Raw genomic sequence first — 15,534 nt, 5'->3', positions numbered from 1 at the left:
GCACCAAGAGGATATGCCAAACTACTCTAAGTCTTGGGGAGAAGGAGAGAATAGTAAGAAACTTCAGAAAGTCCACTTCAACAAAATTTGCTGATGTACTGAAGGCATTTACTCAGAAAGGAATGGGTTGGCTGTCCTCATGACCAGAAGTATGATGTTACAATTGCTGGAACATACTTGGTGGGAGAGGGAAAGTGCAGGCATAGCAAAGGAGGGTATCAAAAGTTTAAGTAAGGCTAAACCCAGAAAGCACCCATTGCATAGTGACCCATGGTTTAAAAATTACATGTAGTGGAGCCAACCTCTGACTACCAGCTGCATTATATTTTATAGAGATAATTGCTAGTACTTACTTTGTTCCCTTTGGCTCCCATTATACCAGTTATGCCTCTCAAACCTTGAATCCCCTGGAAATGAAAAATAAGAAAAGTATTGTGACAATTTAGCCCATATTGCTATTTTGTTATCAGAAATGTAGTAGTTTTCAGATAGTAGACTTCTTAAGATACTACATATTTTCTTTGTCATTATTTTATTCCTTCCCTTATATATAAAAAAGAGCCAAATGCTTCTGCATTAAAATGTTTAATTCATGTGGTAATTTGAAAACTGTACAATTAATAAAATATCAAATTAGAACACTGGTAGCTCAGTCAGATTGACCAAAACCACACTGAGGCCTCAAACACAACTGTATATTAGAGACAGGAAAACACTCATTGTTCTGAGGACCATAAAGTTGAAGTAAACCCCTGAAAAAAAATCTGACAGAGGAACCGGGTCTAAGGCTTTTATTTCTAAGAAACCTTACAGACTATTTCAATCCTTACCATCTTCCCTATAAAGCCCCCCCTCAGGCCTGGCATATCCCTTTTTAAGATGACATCACTTTCCCTGCCTCTTGAATCCTGGATTGTAGTGGACAACACTTTAAAATATTGTGATTTTGAAGAGCTGTGGAGTTAAATGAGTAAAGCAATGTGTTATTTCCTGATGAATACACTACATGAGAACCTGTATGACCGTGGGCCACTAACTACAAGTGTGTTAAATGACTAGGCCTGGCTGAGGATGAACACTACAGGCCCCCTTTGGGAACAGAAAATGGATCTTTTAGTACAGTGAGCTCAGGTAACTACTTTATCAGGGAGATTTTATCAGTATTAAGGATAAGAAGGGCTTATAGTCTTCGTTCTATGCAGTCTCTTGTATTTCTGTAAGCTCTAATCAGACTTTTATGTTTGTCTGGACCTCCATGATCTAGGACTTGAAAGTCATGAGTGTGAAGGATAATTCGGGCCTACTGAGTGATTTAATTTCCCCCAAAATTGCACTAGTCAAATCTCCAGTCAAACCTGGATACAGTAAGCATTAGAGAACTCTTTTCAATCCCAGAAAAATATAAGTCCTCACCATCCACACTTCTTTCTCCTGACTCACTCACCAGGAAACCAGAGACTATGCAAACTCTAACAAAGGGAGTAAGCATGCCATAATTAAGGCCCAGCTGTGTTGTGGGAGTGATCCCCTTGCTCCTTTCTGTTCCCTACTGCATGTCCTAGCTATGGGAACTGGAGGGAGGGCTGATCATGGAGAACCAGCTAAGGAAGAACAAACAGGAACAGGGAAATTAGGACTCCTGGGGGAGGCACAATGAAACTATAGAAGGAGTATGCCACAATCTGCCCAGGAGTGGTGGCCACAAAATCCTCAGTTCTGCAAAGTCTAAGGGTACATCTACTCTGCAAAAAAAAAAAAAAAAAAAATACCCATGGCAGCAAGTCTCAGAGCCCAGTTCTACAGACTTGGGCACACATTTCTAAAAATAGCCTTGTTAGATGTTCCCTCTCAGGCTGGAGCTCAGGGTCTGAAACATGGTGAGAAGCATGGTCTCAGAGCTTAAGCTCCAATCCAAGTGAGAATATCTACATGGCTATTTTGAGCGCCATCACACAAGCCCAAATCTGTAGCCCTGGGCTCGGAGACTCACTGCTGCAGGGTTGTGTTGTTTTTTGTTTTATTTTTGTCAGTATAGATGTACCGTAAGTCTCAAAGTTAAGCACACATATATATCTTTCCAGGTTCGGGCCTAGGTCACCAAAATCATGCACAGTAAGGTCAGAAAAGCCCAGTTCAATCATCTAGTTGCCCCCCTGTGGTTTAAAAAGTAATATAAGACAGAGCACACTAATTATTTACAATGTGAAAGCATTATAAGAACCAAGCCGTGAGAGCAGAAAAGGGCATGCTGTGAGGTTTTACTATGCACAGTTTTAAATATTTTTACCTTTATTCACAATCAGTGTGATATTATTATTAAAAGATAGATGTGTAATATTATTTCATGTCTAATTGCTTATAAAAAACAAATATGGTGACATGAAACAAATTGATAGTGCTATTCAAAAAGGAAATACTTTACTGGAGGGCCTTGAGCTCCGACATCACCTAGGACTCCCTGGGCACCTTCCTCACCCTGGAAAAACAAAAGAAAGAAAGCTGAAGCAAATCCATACCAGGAAAGGGAAAACACTATCAGCATAAGAGTTACCACTTCTTACTCACTGATCCCTGTCAACATGCTCAGCATTGAAGGAAACCCAACATAGACACATTTCCTGCCCCAAAGAGCTTACACTTAACATTAGACAGATAGTAAATTAAGGCACATAATACATTGGCTCATTTAATTAAAGGGGAATTGCAACACATTTCAACTCTCTCTGTATTAAAAATTTGCAGACTTCTTTCTTTGCTGAATTATTTTTTATAGGCTTCATGGAAGAAATGTGTTCCAAGAAGGAATATGAATGAAGATAAGGAGGTCATTTTGCTCAAGAATAGCAAGGGTATGTTTTATTTAAGCTAAATCATTCCATTTTTCTCAAAGTTAGTATTCCCAGGTTTGTTAATTCAGATTTTTAAAAACTGTAATGAGGTTTAGGTCGGAGTCTGAAAACTGGGTGTGTATGTTGATAGCCTCACATGCAATCCAGCATTATCCTTCAGTGTTGTTATTATTAACCCGTGCCTTATTAATCCAGACACCTTTCTGGTGACCAGGTAACACCCTTCCCCCCCCCTCCTCGTCCCCCCTTATGCTGTTAGAGAGCAGAGCTACAATTCTCAGTGCCAGGCTGATTTACAAGAGGTTGGTTAGACTCATAGACTTTAAGGTCAGAAGGGACCATTATGATCATCTAGTCTGACCTCCCGCATGATGCAGGCCACAAAAGCTGACCCACCCACTCCTGGAATAATTCTCTCCCTTGACTCAGCTGTTGAAGTCCCCAAATCATGATTTAAAGACTTCAAGTCGCAGAGAATCCTCCAGCAAGCGACCCCTGCCCCATGCTGCAGAGGAAGGCAAAAAACCTCCAGGGCCTCTGCCAATCCACCCTGGAGGAAAATTCCTTCCCGACCCCAAATATGGCGATCAGCAGAACCCCGAGCATGCGGGCAAGATTCACCAGCCAGACCCACATTGACCATTGATACTAATTACCAGCGATGGCATGTTATTGACTTATTGACTAAAATCATGTTATCCCATCAAACCATCCCCTCCATAAACTTATCAAGCTTAATCTTAAAGCCAGAGAGGTCTTTCGCCCCCACCGTTTCCCTCGGAAGGCTGTTCCAGAACTTCACCCCTCTGACGGTTAGAAACCGTCGTCTAATTTCAAGCCTAAACTTCCCGACGGCCAGTTTATATCCATTTGTTCTCGTGTCCACATTAGTACTAAGCTGAAATAATTCCTCTCCCTCCCTGGTATTTATCCCTCTGATATATTTAAAGAGAGCAATCATATCCCCCCTCTGCCTTCTTTGGTTAGGGTAAACAAACTGAGCTCCTCGAGTCTCCTTTCATACAACAGGTTTTCCATTCCTCGGATCATCCTAGTACCTTCTCTGTTCTGGGGCACAACAAGGATTTGGCAACTCCTATAGCTCAAGCATTCTGAAAAGGGGGGGACTACTTCTGAGAAGTTAATATTCTTTTCATTGTATATATGGATATGGAGCAGGGGTTTATGGCACAAACTTTGTTCCTTATTTTTAAGGTATTTTAAGGTGCTAGATTGCCTGCCTTGGAAAGAGAAGTCCTCTGTGGACCAAAAAGTTACAGCATGGGTAAAGGTAGTTCAGGATTCCCCAAATTTCTTCACAAGTATCCAACAAGCCCATTCCAGATGAATTATGTTTTTAGGTGAGAATGTAGTTCAGTCTTCAAGCAATTCAGTCCTTGGTCCTTGCCTTCATCTCTGTTGTGGTTACCTAGACCTTTCCTATACCTCTCCCTCCCCATCATGTACTCTTTCCCCCCATGCTGCCATCTCATTCTTCCTTTGCCCTCTCCCTGCTCAGTTGTGCCATCCTAAGCATTCTCTAGTCTCCTACAGACTCTCTGCACTTAATTCCCAATTTTTAACATTAATAAATACTGATTTTATTGTGCAGCTAGTTCAATAATAATTATTCTGATGGTCAAAATGAAAAGTGAGAATGCCAATTTCTGTGTGATAATGAATGCAGAATAGAGGGGATGACTTAGCAGATAATGTGCTGATAGTGACCCAAATGCCATACAGGAAGTGGGCTGTCAGTTCTTTCTGGCAGAAGTATCAATAATTTTGATGGATTCTAACAAGATGACTCTTTTTGAATCATAGGCTAAACTGGCAGTTATTTTGCTACCAATCATTGCCTTCCATTAAACTACTGCTTGCCCATTAAAATACTGTTATCTTACCTTATGACCTTGTTTCCCTGGTTCACCATCCTCTCCTTTTACTCCTTTGTGACCCTAAAATAAAGGAATAAAAAAAGAGTGCAGACAATTTATTTAGAATTTGAGAAATCCACTCTTCCAACATAGCCTGCCTACCACTCTCCAGGTGTACCTTCTGCAGGGGCGGCTCCAGGCACCAGCGCAGCAAGCGCGTGCCTGGGGCGGCAAGCCGCGGGGGGCGGCATGCTGGTTGCTGTGAGGGCGGCAGTCAGGCGGCCTTCAGTGGCGTGCCTGCGGGAGGTCCGCCGGTCCCGTGGTTTCGGTGGCAATTTGGGGGCGGGTACACCAAAGCCGTGGGACCGGTAGATCACCCGCAGAAACACCTCCGAATCCGCGTGACCACGGACCGCCCGCAGGCGTGCAGCAGAAGGCTGCTTGCCTGCTGTGCTTGGGACGGCAAAAAACGTAGAGCCACCCCTAACCTTCTGTAACACCTCCCCAACTCCATGCACACCTAGACACTTTCAGAAATGGGCTGTAGTGCAACCTTCAGAAAAACCTAATCCCAGATCCAGTAAATCAGTGTGTCCAACACTGCACTAGTAATCCCCTCATAGGGATAGTATCCCCAGAAATCAGACAAAAGAACATAAAAGAAACTAAAGTAAGTGTGAGTCAAGAAGGTGCTTGTTTCAATTTGACATTCTGAGGCCTTCTATAAAATCAAAAGGCTTGGAGGAATACATAGCATGTCTGAAGCTTTGGGACTGTAGATGCTTTGGAAAGTGATCTTGCCAGTATCTTGGCACCATGCTTTCTGGACAATATAATGGGAGACCCAAAGGCCAGGAAGTCCTCACCCTAATCAGTGATTCAGTACATCAGTTCTCTTACCTTCATTCCTATTAGGCCAGCGTGTCCTGGACGACCAGGTGCACAAGCATTGGGACACTGAAAAAGTATCCACACATTGAGTTAACATGGATAAGAAACTTTAAAAGGTACATTTTGGTTTAAGATTGTATTTTTCAAAAAGGTGAACAAATGTCTTACCAGTGGATCTCCTTCATGCAGCCCAATTGTTCCCTAAATTTGACAAAAAGGTTCAAAGTTAGAAAGTGAACAACAGAAAAAAAATAACCTTGTCTCATACAACGAAAACCACACCTGACACACTTCAGTGTAGGAAAGCAGAAGATATAGAAATGTCAGATAATCTCTGGGGCTGAAATCCCAAAAGTGTACTTAAACACCTATGGCTGGCCCGTGTCATGGTGTTCAGGCTCTGCGGCTATAAAATTGCAGTCTAGATGTTCAGGCTTGTGTTGGAGCCTAACCTCTGGGACCCCCGCAAGGGGGAAGGGTCCCTGAAGCCAGCTTCCAGCCCGAGCCCAAACACCGCAATTTTACAGTCTCGGAGTCCAAGCCCCGCGAGCCCAGGTCAGCTGACATCGGCCAGCTGCAGGTGTTTAACTGCTATCTAGACATATGCAAAGGGAGCTTTATTTAATTGTCATAAATTGCAGGAGTCTGTGTGCAATATTCTGCCCTCCATCTTGGATTTGCTTTTCTGAAAAGCAAAAACTCTCTTTGTTTTTGAAGCGTCACAGATTTCTTTTAAGTACTGAAAGCCACACGTGAGAATTAGACTAAAGTAATACAATACATATTTTTCTATACTTTCAGACTAATAATCACATATGAACTCAGTGTATTCTGTAAACATAGCATATTTTTCTTTTAAATATCAACAGCTGCATCTGATTTTGTAATACTATGTATTAAATGTTCCCATATCTCAGTTGGCTATGTAGTCCAGTTGCACCACAGATCTTATGTTATGTTCTCAGCACAAGTATTTCTACTTTGTAATTGACTGAAAATTGTTTTCAGAGTTGGGGTTCTTAAAGAAGTTATCTAGGTAAATGAAACAGATGAAGGTGCACTTTCTTACATTCTGATGATAATTTAATACGAAACAAAACCATCTCATTCATAAGGACAAGACTTAATTCTTTAGAGAAAAAAAGGATCCCTCTCGCAGCAGAAGAATTGATAGACAATTCATAATTCTATCAGCCATTGGAATTGCAAGTTAGAGATCTGCGTACAAAAGGGATGCAGTCAATAGAAGAAAAATGAGTTTCTTAGGAAATGGACTGGCATTAATGGGAATAGGAGAGGATCATGGAGTCTACTGAGGGAAGACTGGGGAATACGTTAGGAAGAAAGGTAACCACATGTGAGCAAGACTGGGTTCATGGAAGGATCTGGCAGTCTGTTATGGAGAGGTGTGCCTTCTGTTTGAGTAAGGAAGCACCATGAGACTCTGAGAGAACTGATGGGCTTTCATGGAAGCACAAATATTTGGGAAAGGTTGGGGGAGTTTGGGGGAATATAATGGCCTTAAGTGGAATGGGGGTGGTGCACTGCAGTGGTGCCTGAGGAGGATGGAATCTTCAGTGTAAAGAGAGAAGGAGCAGCAGAGTCTGGTGTAGTTTGTTGCTATTTATTTCCGGGGTATTTTTCTCAGTTTTATCCTTCATATTTTCCACAATGGCGACTTCACACTTTCTAGCAACTTTCCATGGAAAATGAGATATGGCCTCAAGAAAACAGAATCCCTGTATTGCTGTTGGGACTGTCTAGCAAAGGGATAGTAGGTCAGCCTTTTACAGAGAAATGAAGATGACACTCTCATTTCCTAGATACTTGATGTGTCATTGCCCAGCATGTACTCTGTCTGCCAGATGATGGTCTGCCATCAATTCTACCTCTCGCAAATTAAAATACTGCAAAGGTAAATGCATAATACATATCCCTCCTCTCAAAAGGCCCACAGAGGAGAATCACAAAAACAGTACTTGGAAACATCTGATGCTCTGACTAGAGATGTACTGGACTACAGCGCCAACTTAAGAATCTAACCCCTCCCTTACAGCTCCAGCCCCAACCCTACACAGTAGCCCCAGGTCCCACTTGAAGTGGTAGTGGAAGGTGAACCTCCCTCCCAGAGAGGTAGAAGAAGTGGCAGAAGGGGACACCTTCGTGGAAGAAGCAGGGGTGACAGCAAGTGAGCCCCCAGTACTCAACCCAGGAAGCAGGGTGTCTCTGCTTGCATTGATGGGCTAGGCCCACTGCACACTTCTCCTCCTGACACACAGAATCCTCTGGTTGGGTGCTGTTGGTGGGACCAACCAGAGCAGTAGGCCTTAGAGTTAACACTTCACTGAGATGCAAAGGATAATTCACGCCTCTTAGAGTTATTGTTTTAGGCTGTCTGCAGACTCCAGCAGGCATCATTGCATCCATTACACTAGGGGTATGGCTACACCTCCAGCTGTACAGCGCTGTGAGTTAAACCTGTCTTCGTACAGCTGAGTAGAAAAAGCGCTGCAGTCTGTCCACACTGACAGCTGACTTCCTTATTCACTTTCTCTACACTAGGCAAGATTTTATAGACCTCTATCATAGCCCCCCTTTAGGGCTTGTCTACACTACCATGCAGGGTCAATCTATAATACGCAACTTCAGCTACGTGAATAGCATAGCTGAAGTCAATGTACTTAGATCTACTTACCGTGGTGTTTTCACTGCGGTACGTCGACAGCTGATTCTCTCCCGTTGACTCCACTTGTGCTTCTCGTTCTGGTGGAGTACCAGAGTCGACAGGAGAGTGTTCAGCGGTCGATTTATTGTGTCTATACTAGATGCGATAAATCGACCCCCCCGGATCGATCACTGCCCACCAATCCAGCAGGTAGTATAGACAAGCCCTTAGTTGTCTCTTTCCAAGTTAAAAAGTCCCCATCTTTTTAATCTGTCCTCATACAGAAGCTGTGCCATTCCCCTAATAATTTTTGTTGCCTTTCTCTGTACCTTTTCCAATTCTAATATATCTTTTTTTGAGATGGGGTGACCAGATCTGCGCACAGTATTCAAGATGTGGGCGTCCCATGGATTTATATAGAGGCAGTATGATATTTTTCCGTCTTATTATCCATCACTTTTCTAATGGTTCTTAACATTCTGTTAGCTTTTTTGCACACTGAGTGGATGTTTTCAGCGAACTATCCACAATGACTCCAAGATCTCTTTCTTGAGTGGTAACAGCTGATTTAAACCCCATCATTTTATATGTAGAGTTGGGATTATGTTTTCCAATGTGCATTACTTTGCATTTACCAACAATGAATTTTATCTGTCATTTTGTTGCCCAGTCACCCAGTTTTGTGAGATTCCTTTGTAACTCTTAGCCGTCTGCTTTGGACTTAACTATTTTGAGTAGTTTTGTATCATCTGCAAACTTTGCCACCTGACTATTTACCCCTTTTTTCCAGATAATTTATGAATAGGTTGAACACCACAGGACCCAGTATAGACCTCTGGGGGGACACCACTATTCACCTCTCTCCATTCTGAAAACTGACCATTTATTCCTACCCTTTGTTTCCTATCTTTTAACCAGTTACTGATCCACGAGAGGACTTTCCCTCTTATCCCATGACTGCTTACTTTGCTTAAGAGCCTTTGGTGAGGGACCTTATCAAGTGTTTTCTGAAAGTCTAAGTATACTACATCCACAGGATCATCCTTGTCCACATGTTTGCTGACCCCCTCAAAGAATTCTAATATATTAGTGAGGCATGATTTTCTTTTATAAAATCTGTGTTGCCTCTTCTTCGGAGAGATAGCTCAGTGGTTTGAGCATTGGCCTGCTAAACCCAGGGTTGTGAGTTCAATCCTTGAGGGGGCCACGTAGGAATCTGGGGCAAAAAATCAGTATTTGGTCCTGCTAGTGAAGGCAAGGGGCTGGACTCAATGACCTTTCAAGGTCCCTTCCAGTTCTAGGAGATAGGATATCTCAATTAATTTATTTATTAAATTGTGTTCATCTATGTGTCTGATATTTCTGTTTTTTAGTATAGTTTCAACTAATTTGCCTGGTACTGCAGTTAGGCTTACTGGCCTGTAATTGCTGGGGTCGCCTCTGGAGCTTTTCTTAAAAATTGGTATCACATTAGCTATCCTCCAGTCATCTGGTACAGAATCTGATTTAAATTATAGGTCACACAGGAACACAGTACCTATCCAAACATTAGTATATATTAAATATAACCACTTACTCTGGGACCTGGGGGCCCTGGTGGGCCTGGAGGACCTCTCTTTCCAGCATCACCCTAATATTTTAGAATAAATTTAATTAATTCATGGCAATGATATATAAAACAGCTGTATATTCAGGCCTGCAGCAGCTAAGGTGAGGCAACCACAAAAGGACAGACTAAGCAACCAATCTTAGAACAGTAAAACTCAAATTTCAAGAATACAGGTCTGGTTGTAGAGTATAAGGAAATAAACTTAAATCGAGATGGGTGTGAGATTGTATTTGCTTGTATCACATGCTCGAAGTTCTCCTAAGAGTGTGGAGTAATCCTCAAACAACATGTGACTTATTTTTATTATTCAAGTGTGTGGATACTATGATGATGGACATGATAGAAAATCCTAAAATAAATAAAGATGTGGTACATAAGGAGTCTTCTTGAATAACACCAGTCATCTCTTTACTTCATATAGAGCACCAGTATCATTGGTACTAATTTAATAGGGAGTAAAAAGATATCACATGACATCTGCCATGAAATGGCCATTTTCAGCACAATAGAGGTCACAACAGAAATTTCATTTGAACTGTAATGCATTTGATTTTGTTTGATATCTCCCAAGGAATTCTGTAGAATGACAAGTGAAATAATACTGTCAAGTACCGTAGTATGCAAGATGTTTGGGAGGTGATATTTTACTATGCCCCATTACTTGTGGCATTCTCTGTTGTTCCATCTCATGCATGCCATAAGCCTCTGTTAAAGTATAGCTATAGTCAGAAAAGCAATTGTGTAAACCAGACACTCCCTTATTTGCTCTGTGTGTGTCTTTGAGGCATACCTGCTTTAAGGACAAGGGCTTAATCCTGTACTGTGAAGCCAATGGGAACTCTGCAATCGTCTTTACTGGAAGCAAGAGCAGGCCCCAAACCAAGATTTTACTACTGTTGTCATTGGAGAACCAGTACAGTATTGAAAGTAATCTAGAGCCTATTCTGCCTCACGTGTCATCCACAAAATTGTCAGCTAACTTCTGAATCAAGAAACTTCATCACTGGGAAGGATGTACAAGTCAGAAAGAGTACAACTAGATTTTTGAAGCCCAAGCTGAGAATTAGAATCTTTTGATTTACAGTGTTGTTGTACTCATGTTGGTCCCAGGATATGAGTGATACAAGGTAGGTGAGGTAATACATATTATTGGACCAACTTCTGTTGCTATAAGGTACAAGTTTTTGAGCTATACAGAGCTCTTCTACAGGTCTCGGGAAGAAGACATGCTGCTTCCTTCCCCAATCCTTCCCCTGAATCCAAGCACTGTTCTTATTCAGCTTTTTAAGCTCCTGATGAAAAGCTTGTACCTTCCGTCAACAGAAGTTGGTCTGACAATATATATTACCTCATCTACCCTGTCTCTCTAATATCTTTTGATATATAAAACTGAGAAAACTTGATATGGAAGTAAGTGAAAGAGAATAATTCAGTAAAAATAGCACTGTGGGAGTTCTATATCATTTTTCTGACTAAAGTCTTACTTTAAATCAAGTCTTATTGGTTATTGATTGGTCTCACCTTTTAACTGTGTTCTTATTTGATATGACTGACTGAAAAGTGTTTTGAAAGGTTCACACTGAAGTTAAATGATCAACTAAAATAAGACAACATGCTGAACCTGCCCTTACTAACATTTGCCTGGTAGCCACCACTGTGAAAAAAGTGGGTAGGTGGGCAGGGACGAGGGACACCTATTCACTGGTCAGAGTATCTATGTAAACAGTGGCAAATAAGCTGTTCCACAAAAAGGGATAAAGTAATTTACTCTACTACCCCCTCCCACTCCTGATCAAGTAAAGAAATTAAGATTCTGAGTTACAGTTTATTTTCTGGTCTACCTAAGGAGTGGTGGAACTATGTTTCACCTCTGATTCCGGTAAGAGTGTAACCCATGATGTCTCTAAAGAGCTCTGAAGATGTGAAATATAAGTGCTATGTGCTCAGGAGACGACGGGGACTGCTCCATCCTCATGGCTTTGTGAATGGATGGGATGTACTTACATTATACAAACTAGTCCTTAATCTCTCTCTGTCTCAGTTCTCCTTCTGAAAATGGGTATAATAATAGTTCTTGACTTCACAGAGGTGTCCAGGGGATAAATTAATTAATTATGTTTGTGAGGTATTCAGATAGTCTGGAGATCAGTGCCACAAAAAGGCTATAATTAAAGAGAAAAAAAATCCTTAATCAGGGCAGGGTTGGTTGATGTGCAGTAAATGGGGTCACACTGAATGATGAGGATCAAAAGAAATATTGAACTGTCTTATTCAGGGACATGAGACAGGGGTCGTGGGGAAAACCAGAGTGTGATCATGTAATAAAAGATTTTAACATAATGTATACGCACCAGGGGCCAAAGTTAACATTCTACAGCCAACCTTAACTTTGCCCTTTCCTAATTTTTTAGTGACTTCCTTTGCATCCTTAGCATTCTTTTTGTGTGTGGAATACTGTATGAAACACTTCATTCTATTATTACAGATGGCCGTATCTTTGTGCTATTAATTCTTGTTTATTTCTGACAAGATTTCCACCAACCTGATCCTCCCCCTATAATCCCAGTAGGAAAAATAATCAAATTAAATACTTATGTATATTTTTTGTTCTCATATCCTAAACCATGTTTGGATGGTATAATAATTATATTTCCTTCTGTACAGTGTCTTTCAGCCAGTGAGAAAATGCAAATTACTGGCAAATATAATGCAGTACTCACGGATGGACCAACACGGCCTACTTCACCAGGAAGTCCTGCTACACCAGGGGGACCCTACAATAACCAAGTAAAAGAAAAAAATATGTATAAATTATTTACAATCATCTGTATGATAGAGATCTAAGTACACAGGCAAATATCTTCCCAAAGCAACAGGAGATAAATTATGCCCTCAGAAACACATCTGTACACCCAAAGGACTAAAATGGTCTAAAATGTTAGTTGTAAAAATATGTATGAATAGATACAGAATATCAGGGCCAAAATTATTATTCTGTCTTTTCATTTTATTACTTTGATTTGTTATGCAATTGCGGACTGTAGATTGTATAAAATGATACTTACTGCTGGTCCAAGAATCCCCTTACCCTGAAAAAAGAAAAATGTGGTTAGCAAATATTTATGTTTTCTGACATTTAATCTTGTTGGATGCCAAGAGTAGGATCATTTAGGGTGATCAAACACAAAATTGTGACAATCCCTTCAATAAATGAATATTAAAACATTACTATCCTGACATGTGATATTGCTGAGTAGGTATTTTGGCAATTCTAACTGATATTCAACATCTAGTATAAAGATTATCATGAGATACTTAATATCAGCAGGCAAGTACAGTAATTTTGTTTGACTAAACTAACCTGCAATACAAAAATATGTGCTGGCAAAGGAATGAAGAAACTAATACTAATAGGTTTAGCTAGTTATCAAGCATTGAAACCTATGCCAAAAGATACACCTTGATGACACATGAAGGAAGTGGTCATTTCTTTCTCCATGAGTAGTGGTTAATAATAAAGTAGAAAAAATTTCAATTATTTCAAGGCCTTCTTAAGTCCCTTAAAGCCACTAAACCTATTCTTGCTGAGCAGGAGAAGCAACGAGCTGCTCCTGTTTTCTTTTACTATCAGTGTTGTTCTTGATTATTTTAATCAGATATGTCCTAGCAACAAATGCTGTTTTTCCTGTTAGGTATAATACATACTCCATAGCAAGGTTCGGCCCCAATCCTGTAAGACTTAAGCATATGCCTAACTTTATGCAAGTGAATAGTGCCAATGAAGTCACTGGGACAGCTCACATGCAAAGTTATACACATGCCTATGGCCTGGTCCACACTAACCCCCCCCCCTTCGAACTAAGATACGCAACTTCAGCTACGTGAATAACGTAGCTGAAGTCGAAGTATCTTAGTTCGAACTTACCGCGGGTCCACACGCGGCAGGCAGGCTCCCCCGTCGACTCCGCATACTCCGCTCGCGGAGCAGGAGTACCGGCGTCGACGGCGAGCACTTCCGGGATCGATCCGGGATCAAATTATCGCGTCTAGACAAGACGCGATAAATCGATCCCAGAAGATCGATTGCTTACCGCCGGACCGGGAGGTAAGTATAGACGTACCCTAAGTCTCTGCAAGATCAGGGACTGTTTTAGGAAATTAACCACCTGGGTTGAGTGGAGTTTAGAAGCCACAAAATATTGTGCACTGACTGTAGTTTCCAGAGTAGCATTAGAAGAACTTGCATAATGAGGGAAGAATTTCAAACATATTGATAACCTAATACAATTTCATTTTACTCTTTTAATGCAAAATAATAAGTAAACTTTTATTCCTTGCCTACACCACTTACCTTTCCCTCTGCTGTTATTTAACTGTGTAACTGCGTAATTTAAATCTTGCATGGTTTAACTCAGTGTGTTTGAAAGATGTTATGCGATAAATATAATGTACATTGTCATGCAATACTGGACACTGGGGGAAGCCTAACTATTTTGTGTTTGTATGAAATTTCCCCTCTACTAGTCACATGCTGACAGCACATATCCTGCAGTCAGGTTCTAGATCATAATATAACCACCCTCCAGAGAAAAGAAATCACTTACCTGGATGTTTAGTGGATTCCCTTTAAAAGTTTCCTTTTACCTTTTTAAGGCTAGAACATCACTCTAAGAAAAGGGAATAATGGTCATACCTGTAATACCTGACCTACTGGTAAAAAAATAAAAGGAAACTTTTTAAGGGCACCCACAGTATGTTATTTAATCAATTGTGCTTCTAGGTCAAAATTTTAGTTGAGATACTGTAACTAGCTTTAGCTCAAATGTACCATTTATGTAAGGGTACTTTTGAAAGTGTCTCTAAATGCTGTGTAGTAGCTGCCAGGCTGTTCAGTGAAATCATGCTCCTATTCTGCTTATAGGAAGGACGAGGATACACACTTAGGGCACTGGAGCAGCTGTCCCCATATGGATCCTTCATTTCAAAGGGCTACCCTGTTAAATTACCATCTATGAATGGTGCATAGAATCGAGAAGAACAGAATGTGTTTTACACTGATTCGTGTTGTGCTTTTTCTAAATGAGGCAGTGCTTCACTTGCCACAATGGCAGAGCCTCTGAAATAGATCCCCCACTAATTCACCAACCTTTGTTGCAGAATTGAATGGTTTCTGGCTTTTGTGTGTCACCTCTCACTAGGAAGTGTCCACAGAGCAAAAATGGAGTTGGCTTAACTCAGCGGAAGTCAGGCCAGATTTATACCATTCTCACTGTGATCAGAATCTTGTCCAATGTCTCCTCAGCACAGGTGGCACATGGTGGAAGTTAATGATTTGAGAGGTTTAATCAGGGGAATTCTCAACAGTCAGATGGTGAAAACATGAACTCCTGTACATACACAATATGTTGTGACAAACAAAATACCTGTGGGTGAAGTTTACCCAGTTTTAGAAATAATATGAAAATATGCTTAATACTTAGAGTGAGATTTTTAAAAACACCGAAGTGACTTAGAAGCACCACTCCCATACACTTTCAATGGCAAATATGCTCCTGTGGGGGGGGCAGCCGGAGCCCCGGGGGGAGGCCAGCGAGCCCCGGCGGGGGCACGGCTCCCCCCACCCCCACGCCCTCCGAGCGCGCG

At 41.2% G+C, this 15,534-nt stretch overlaps 1 protein-coding gene across 1 annotated transcript in view; it reads right to left on the bottom strand.

Moving 5' to 3' along the window:
* The window catches only part of COL9A1 (collagen type IX alpha 1 chain), a 96,510-nt gene that overhangs the window by 46,093 nt on the left and 34,883 nt on the right, over positions 1-15,534 (bottom strand). Inside the window, exons 12-19 of the mRNA XM_026656253.2 lie at positions 12,957-13,055; positions 12,612-12,665; positions 9,859-9,912; positions 5,786-5,818; positions 5,627-5,683; positions 4,754-4,807; positions 2,423-2,476; positions 354-407 (exon numbers count right to left, since the gene is read on the bottom strand). Of these exons, the coding sequence (XP_026512038.1) occupies positions 354-407; positions 2,423-2,476; positions 4,754-4,807; positions 5,627-5,683; positions 5,786-5,818; positions 9,859-9,912; positions 12,612-12,665; positions 12,957-13,055 (459 nt within the window). The remainder of the gene's footprint in view (positions 1-353; positions 408-2,422; positions 2,477-4,753; positions 4,808-5,626; positions 5,684-5,785; positions 5,819-9,858; positions 9,913-12,611; positions 12,666-12,956; positions 13,056-15,534) is intronic.

This window comes from Terrapene carolina, unplaced genomic scaffold (assembly GCF_002925995.2).
Source record: "Terrapene carolina triunguis isolate 2854851 unplaced genomic scaffold, T_m_triunguis-2.0 Scaffold42, whole genome shotgun sequence".
NCBI lineage: Eukaryota > Metazoa > Chordata > Testudines > Emydidae > Terrapene > Terrapene triunguis.
The sequence above is the reverse complement of the archived record's forward strand: the minus strand, read 5'-3'. Positions and strand labels throughout refer to the sequence as shown.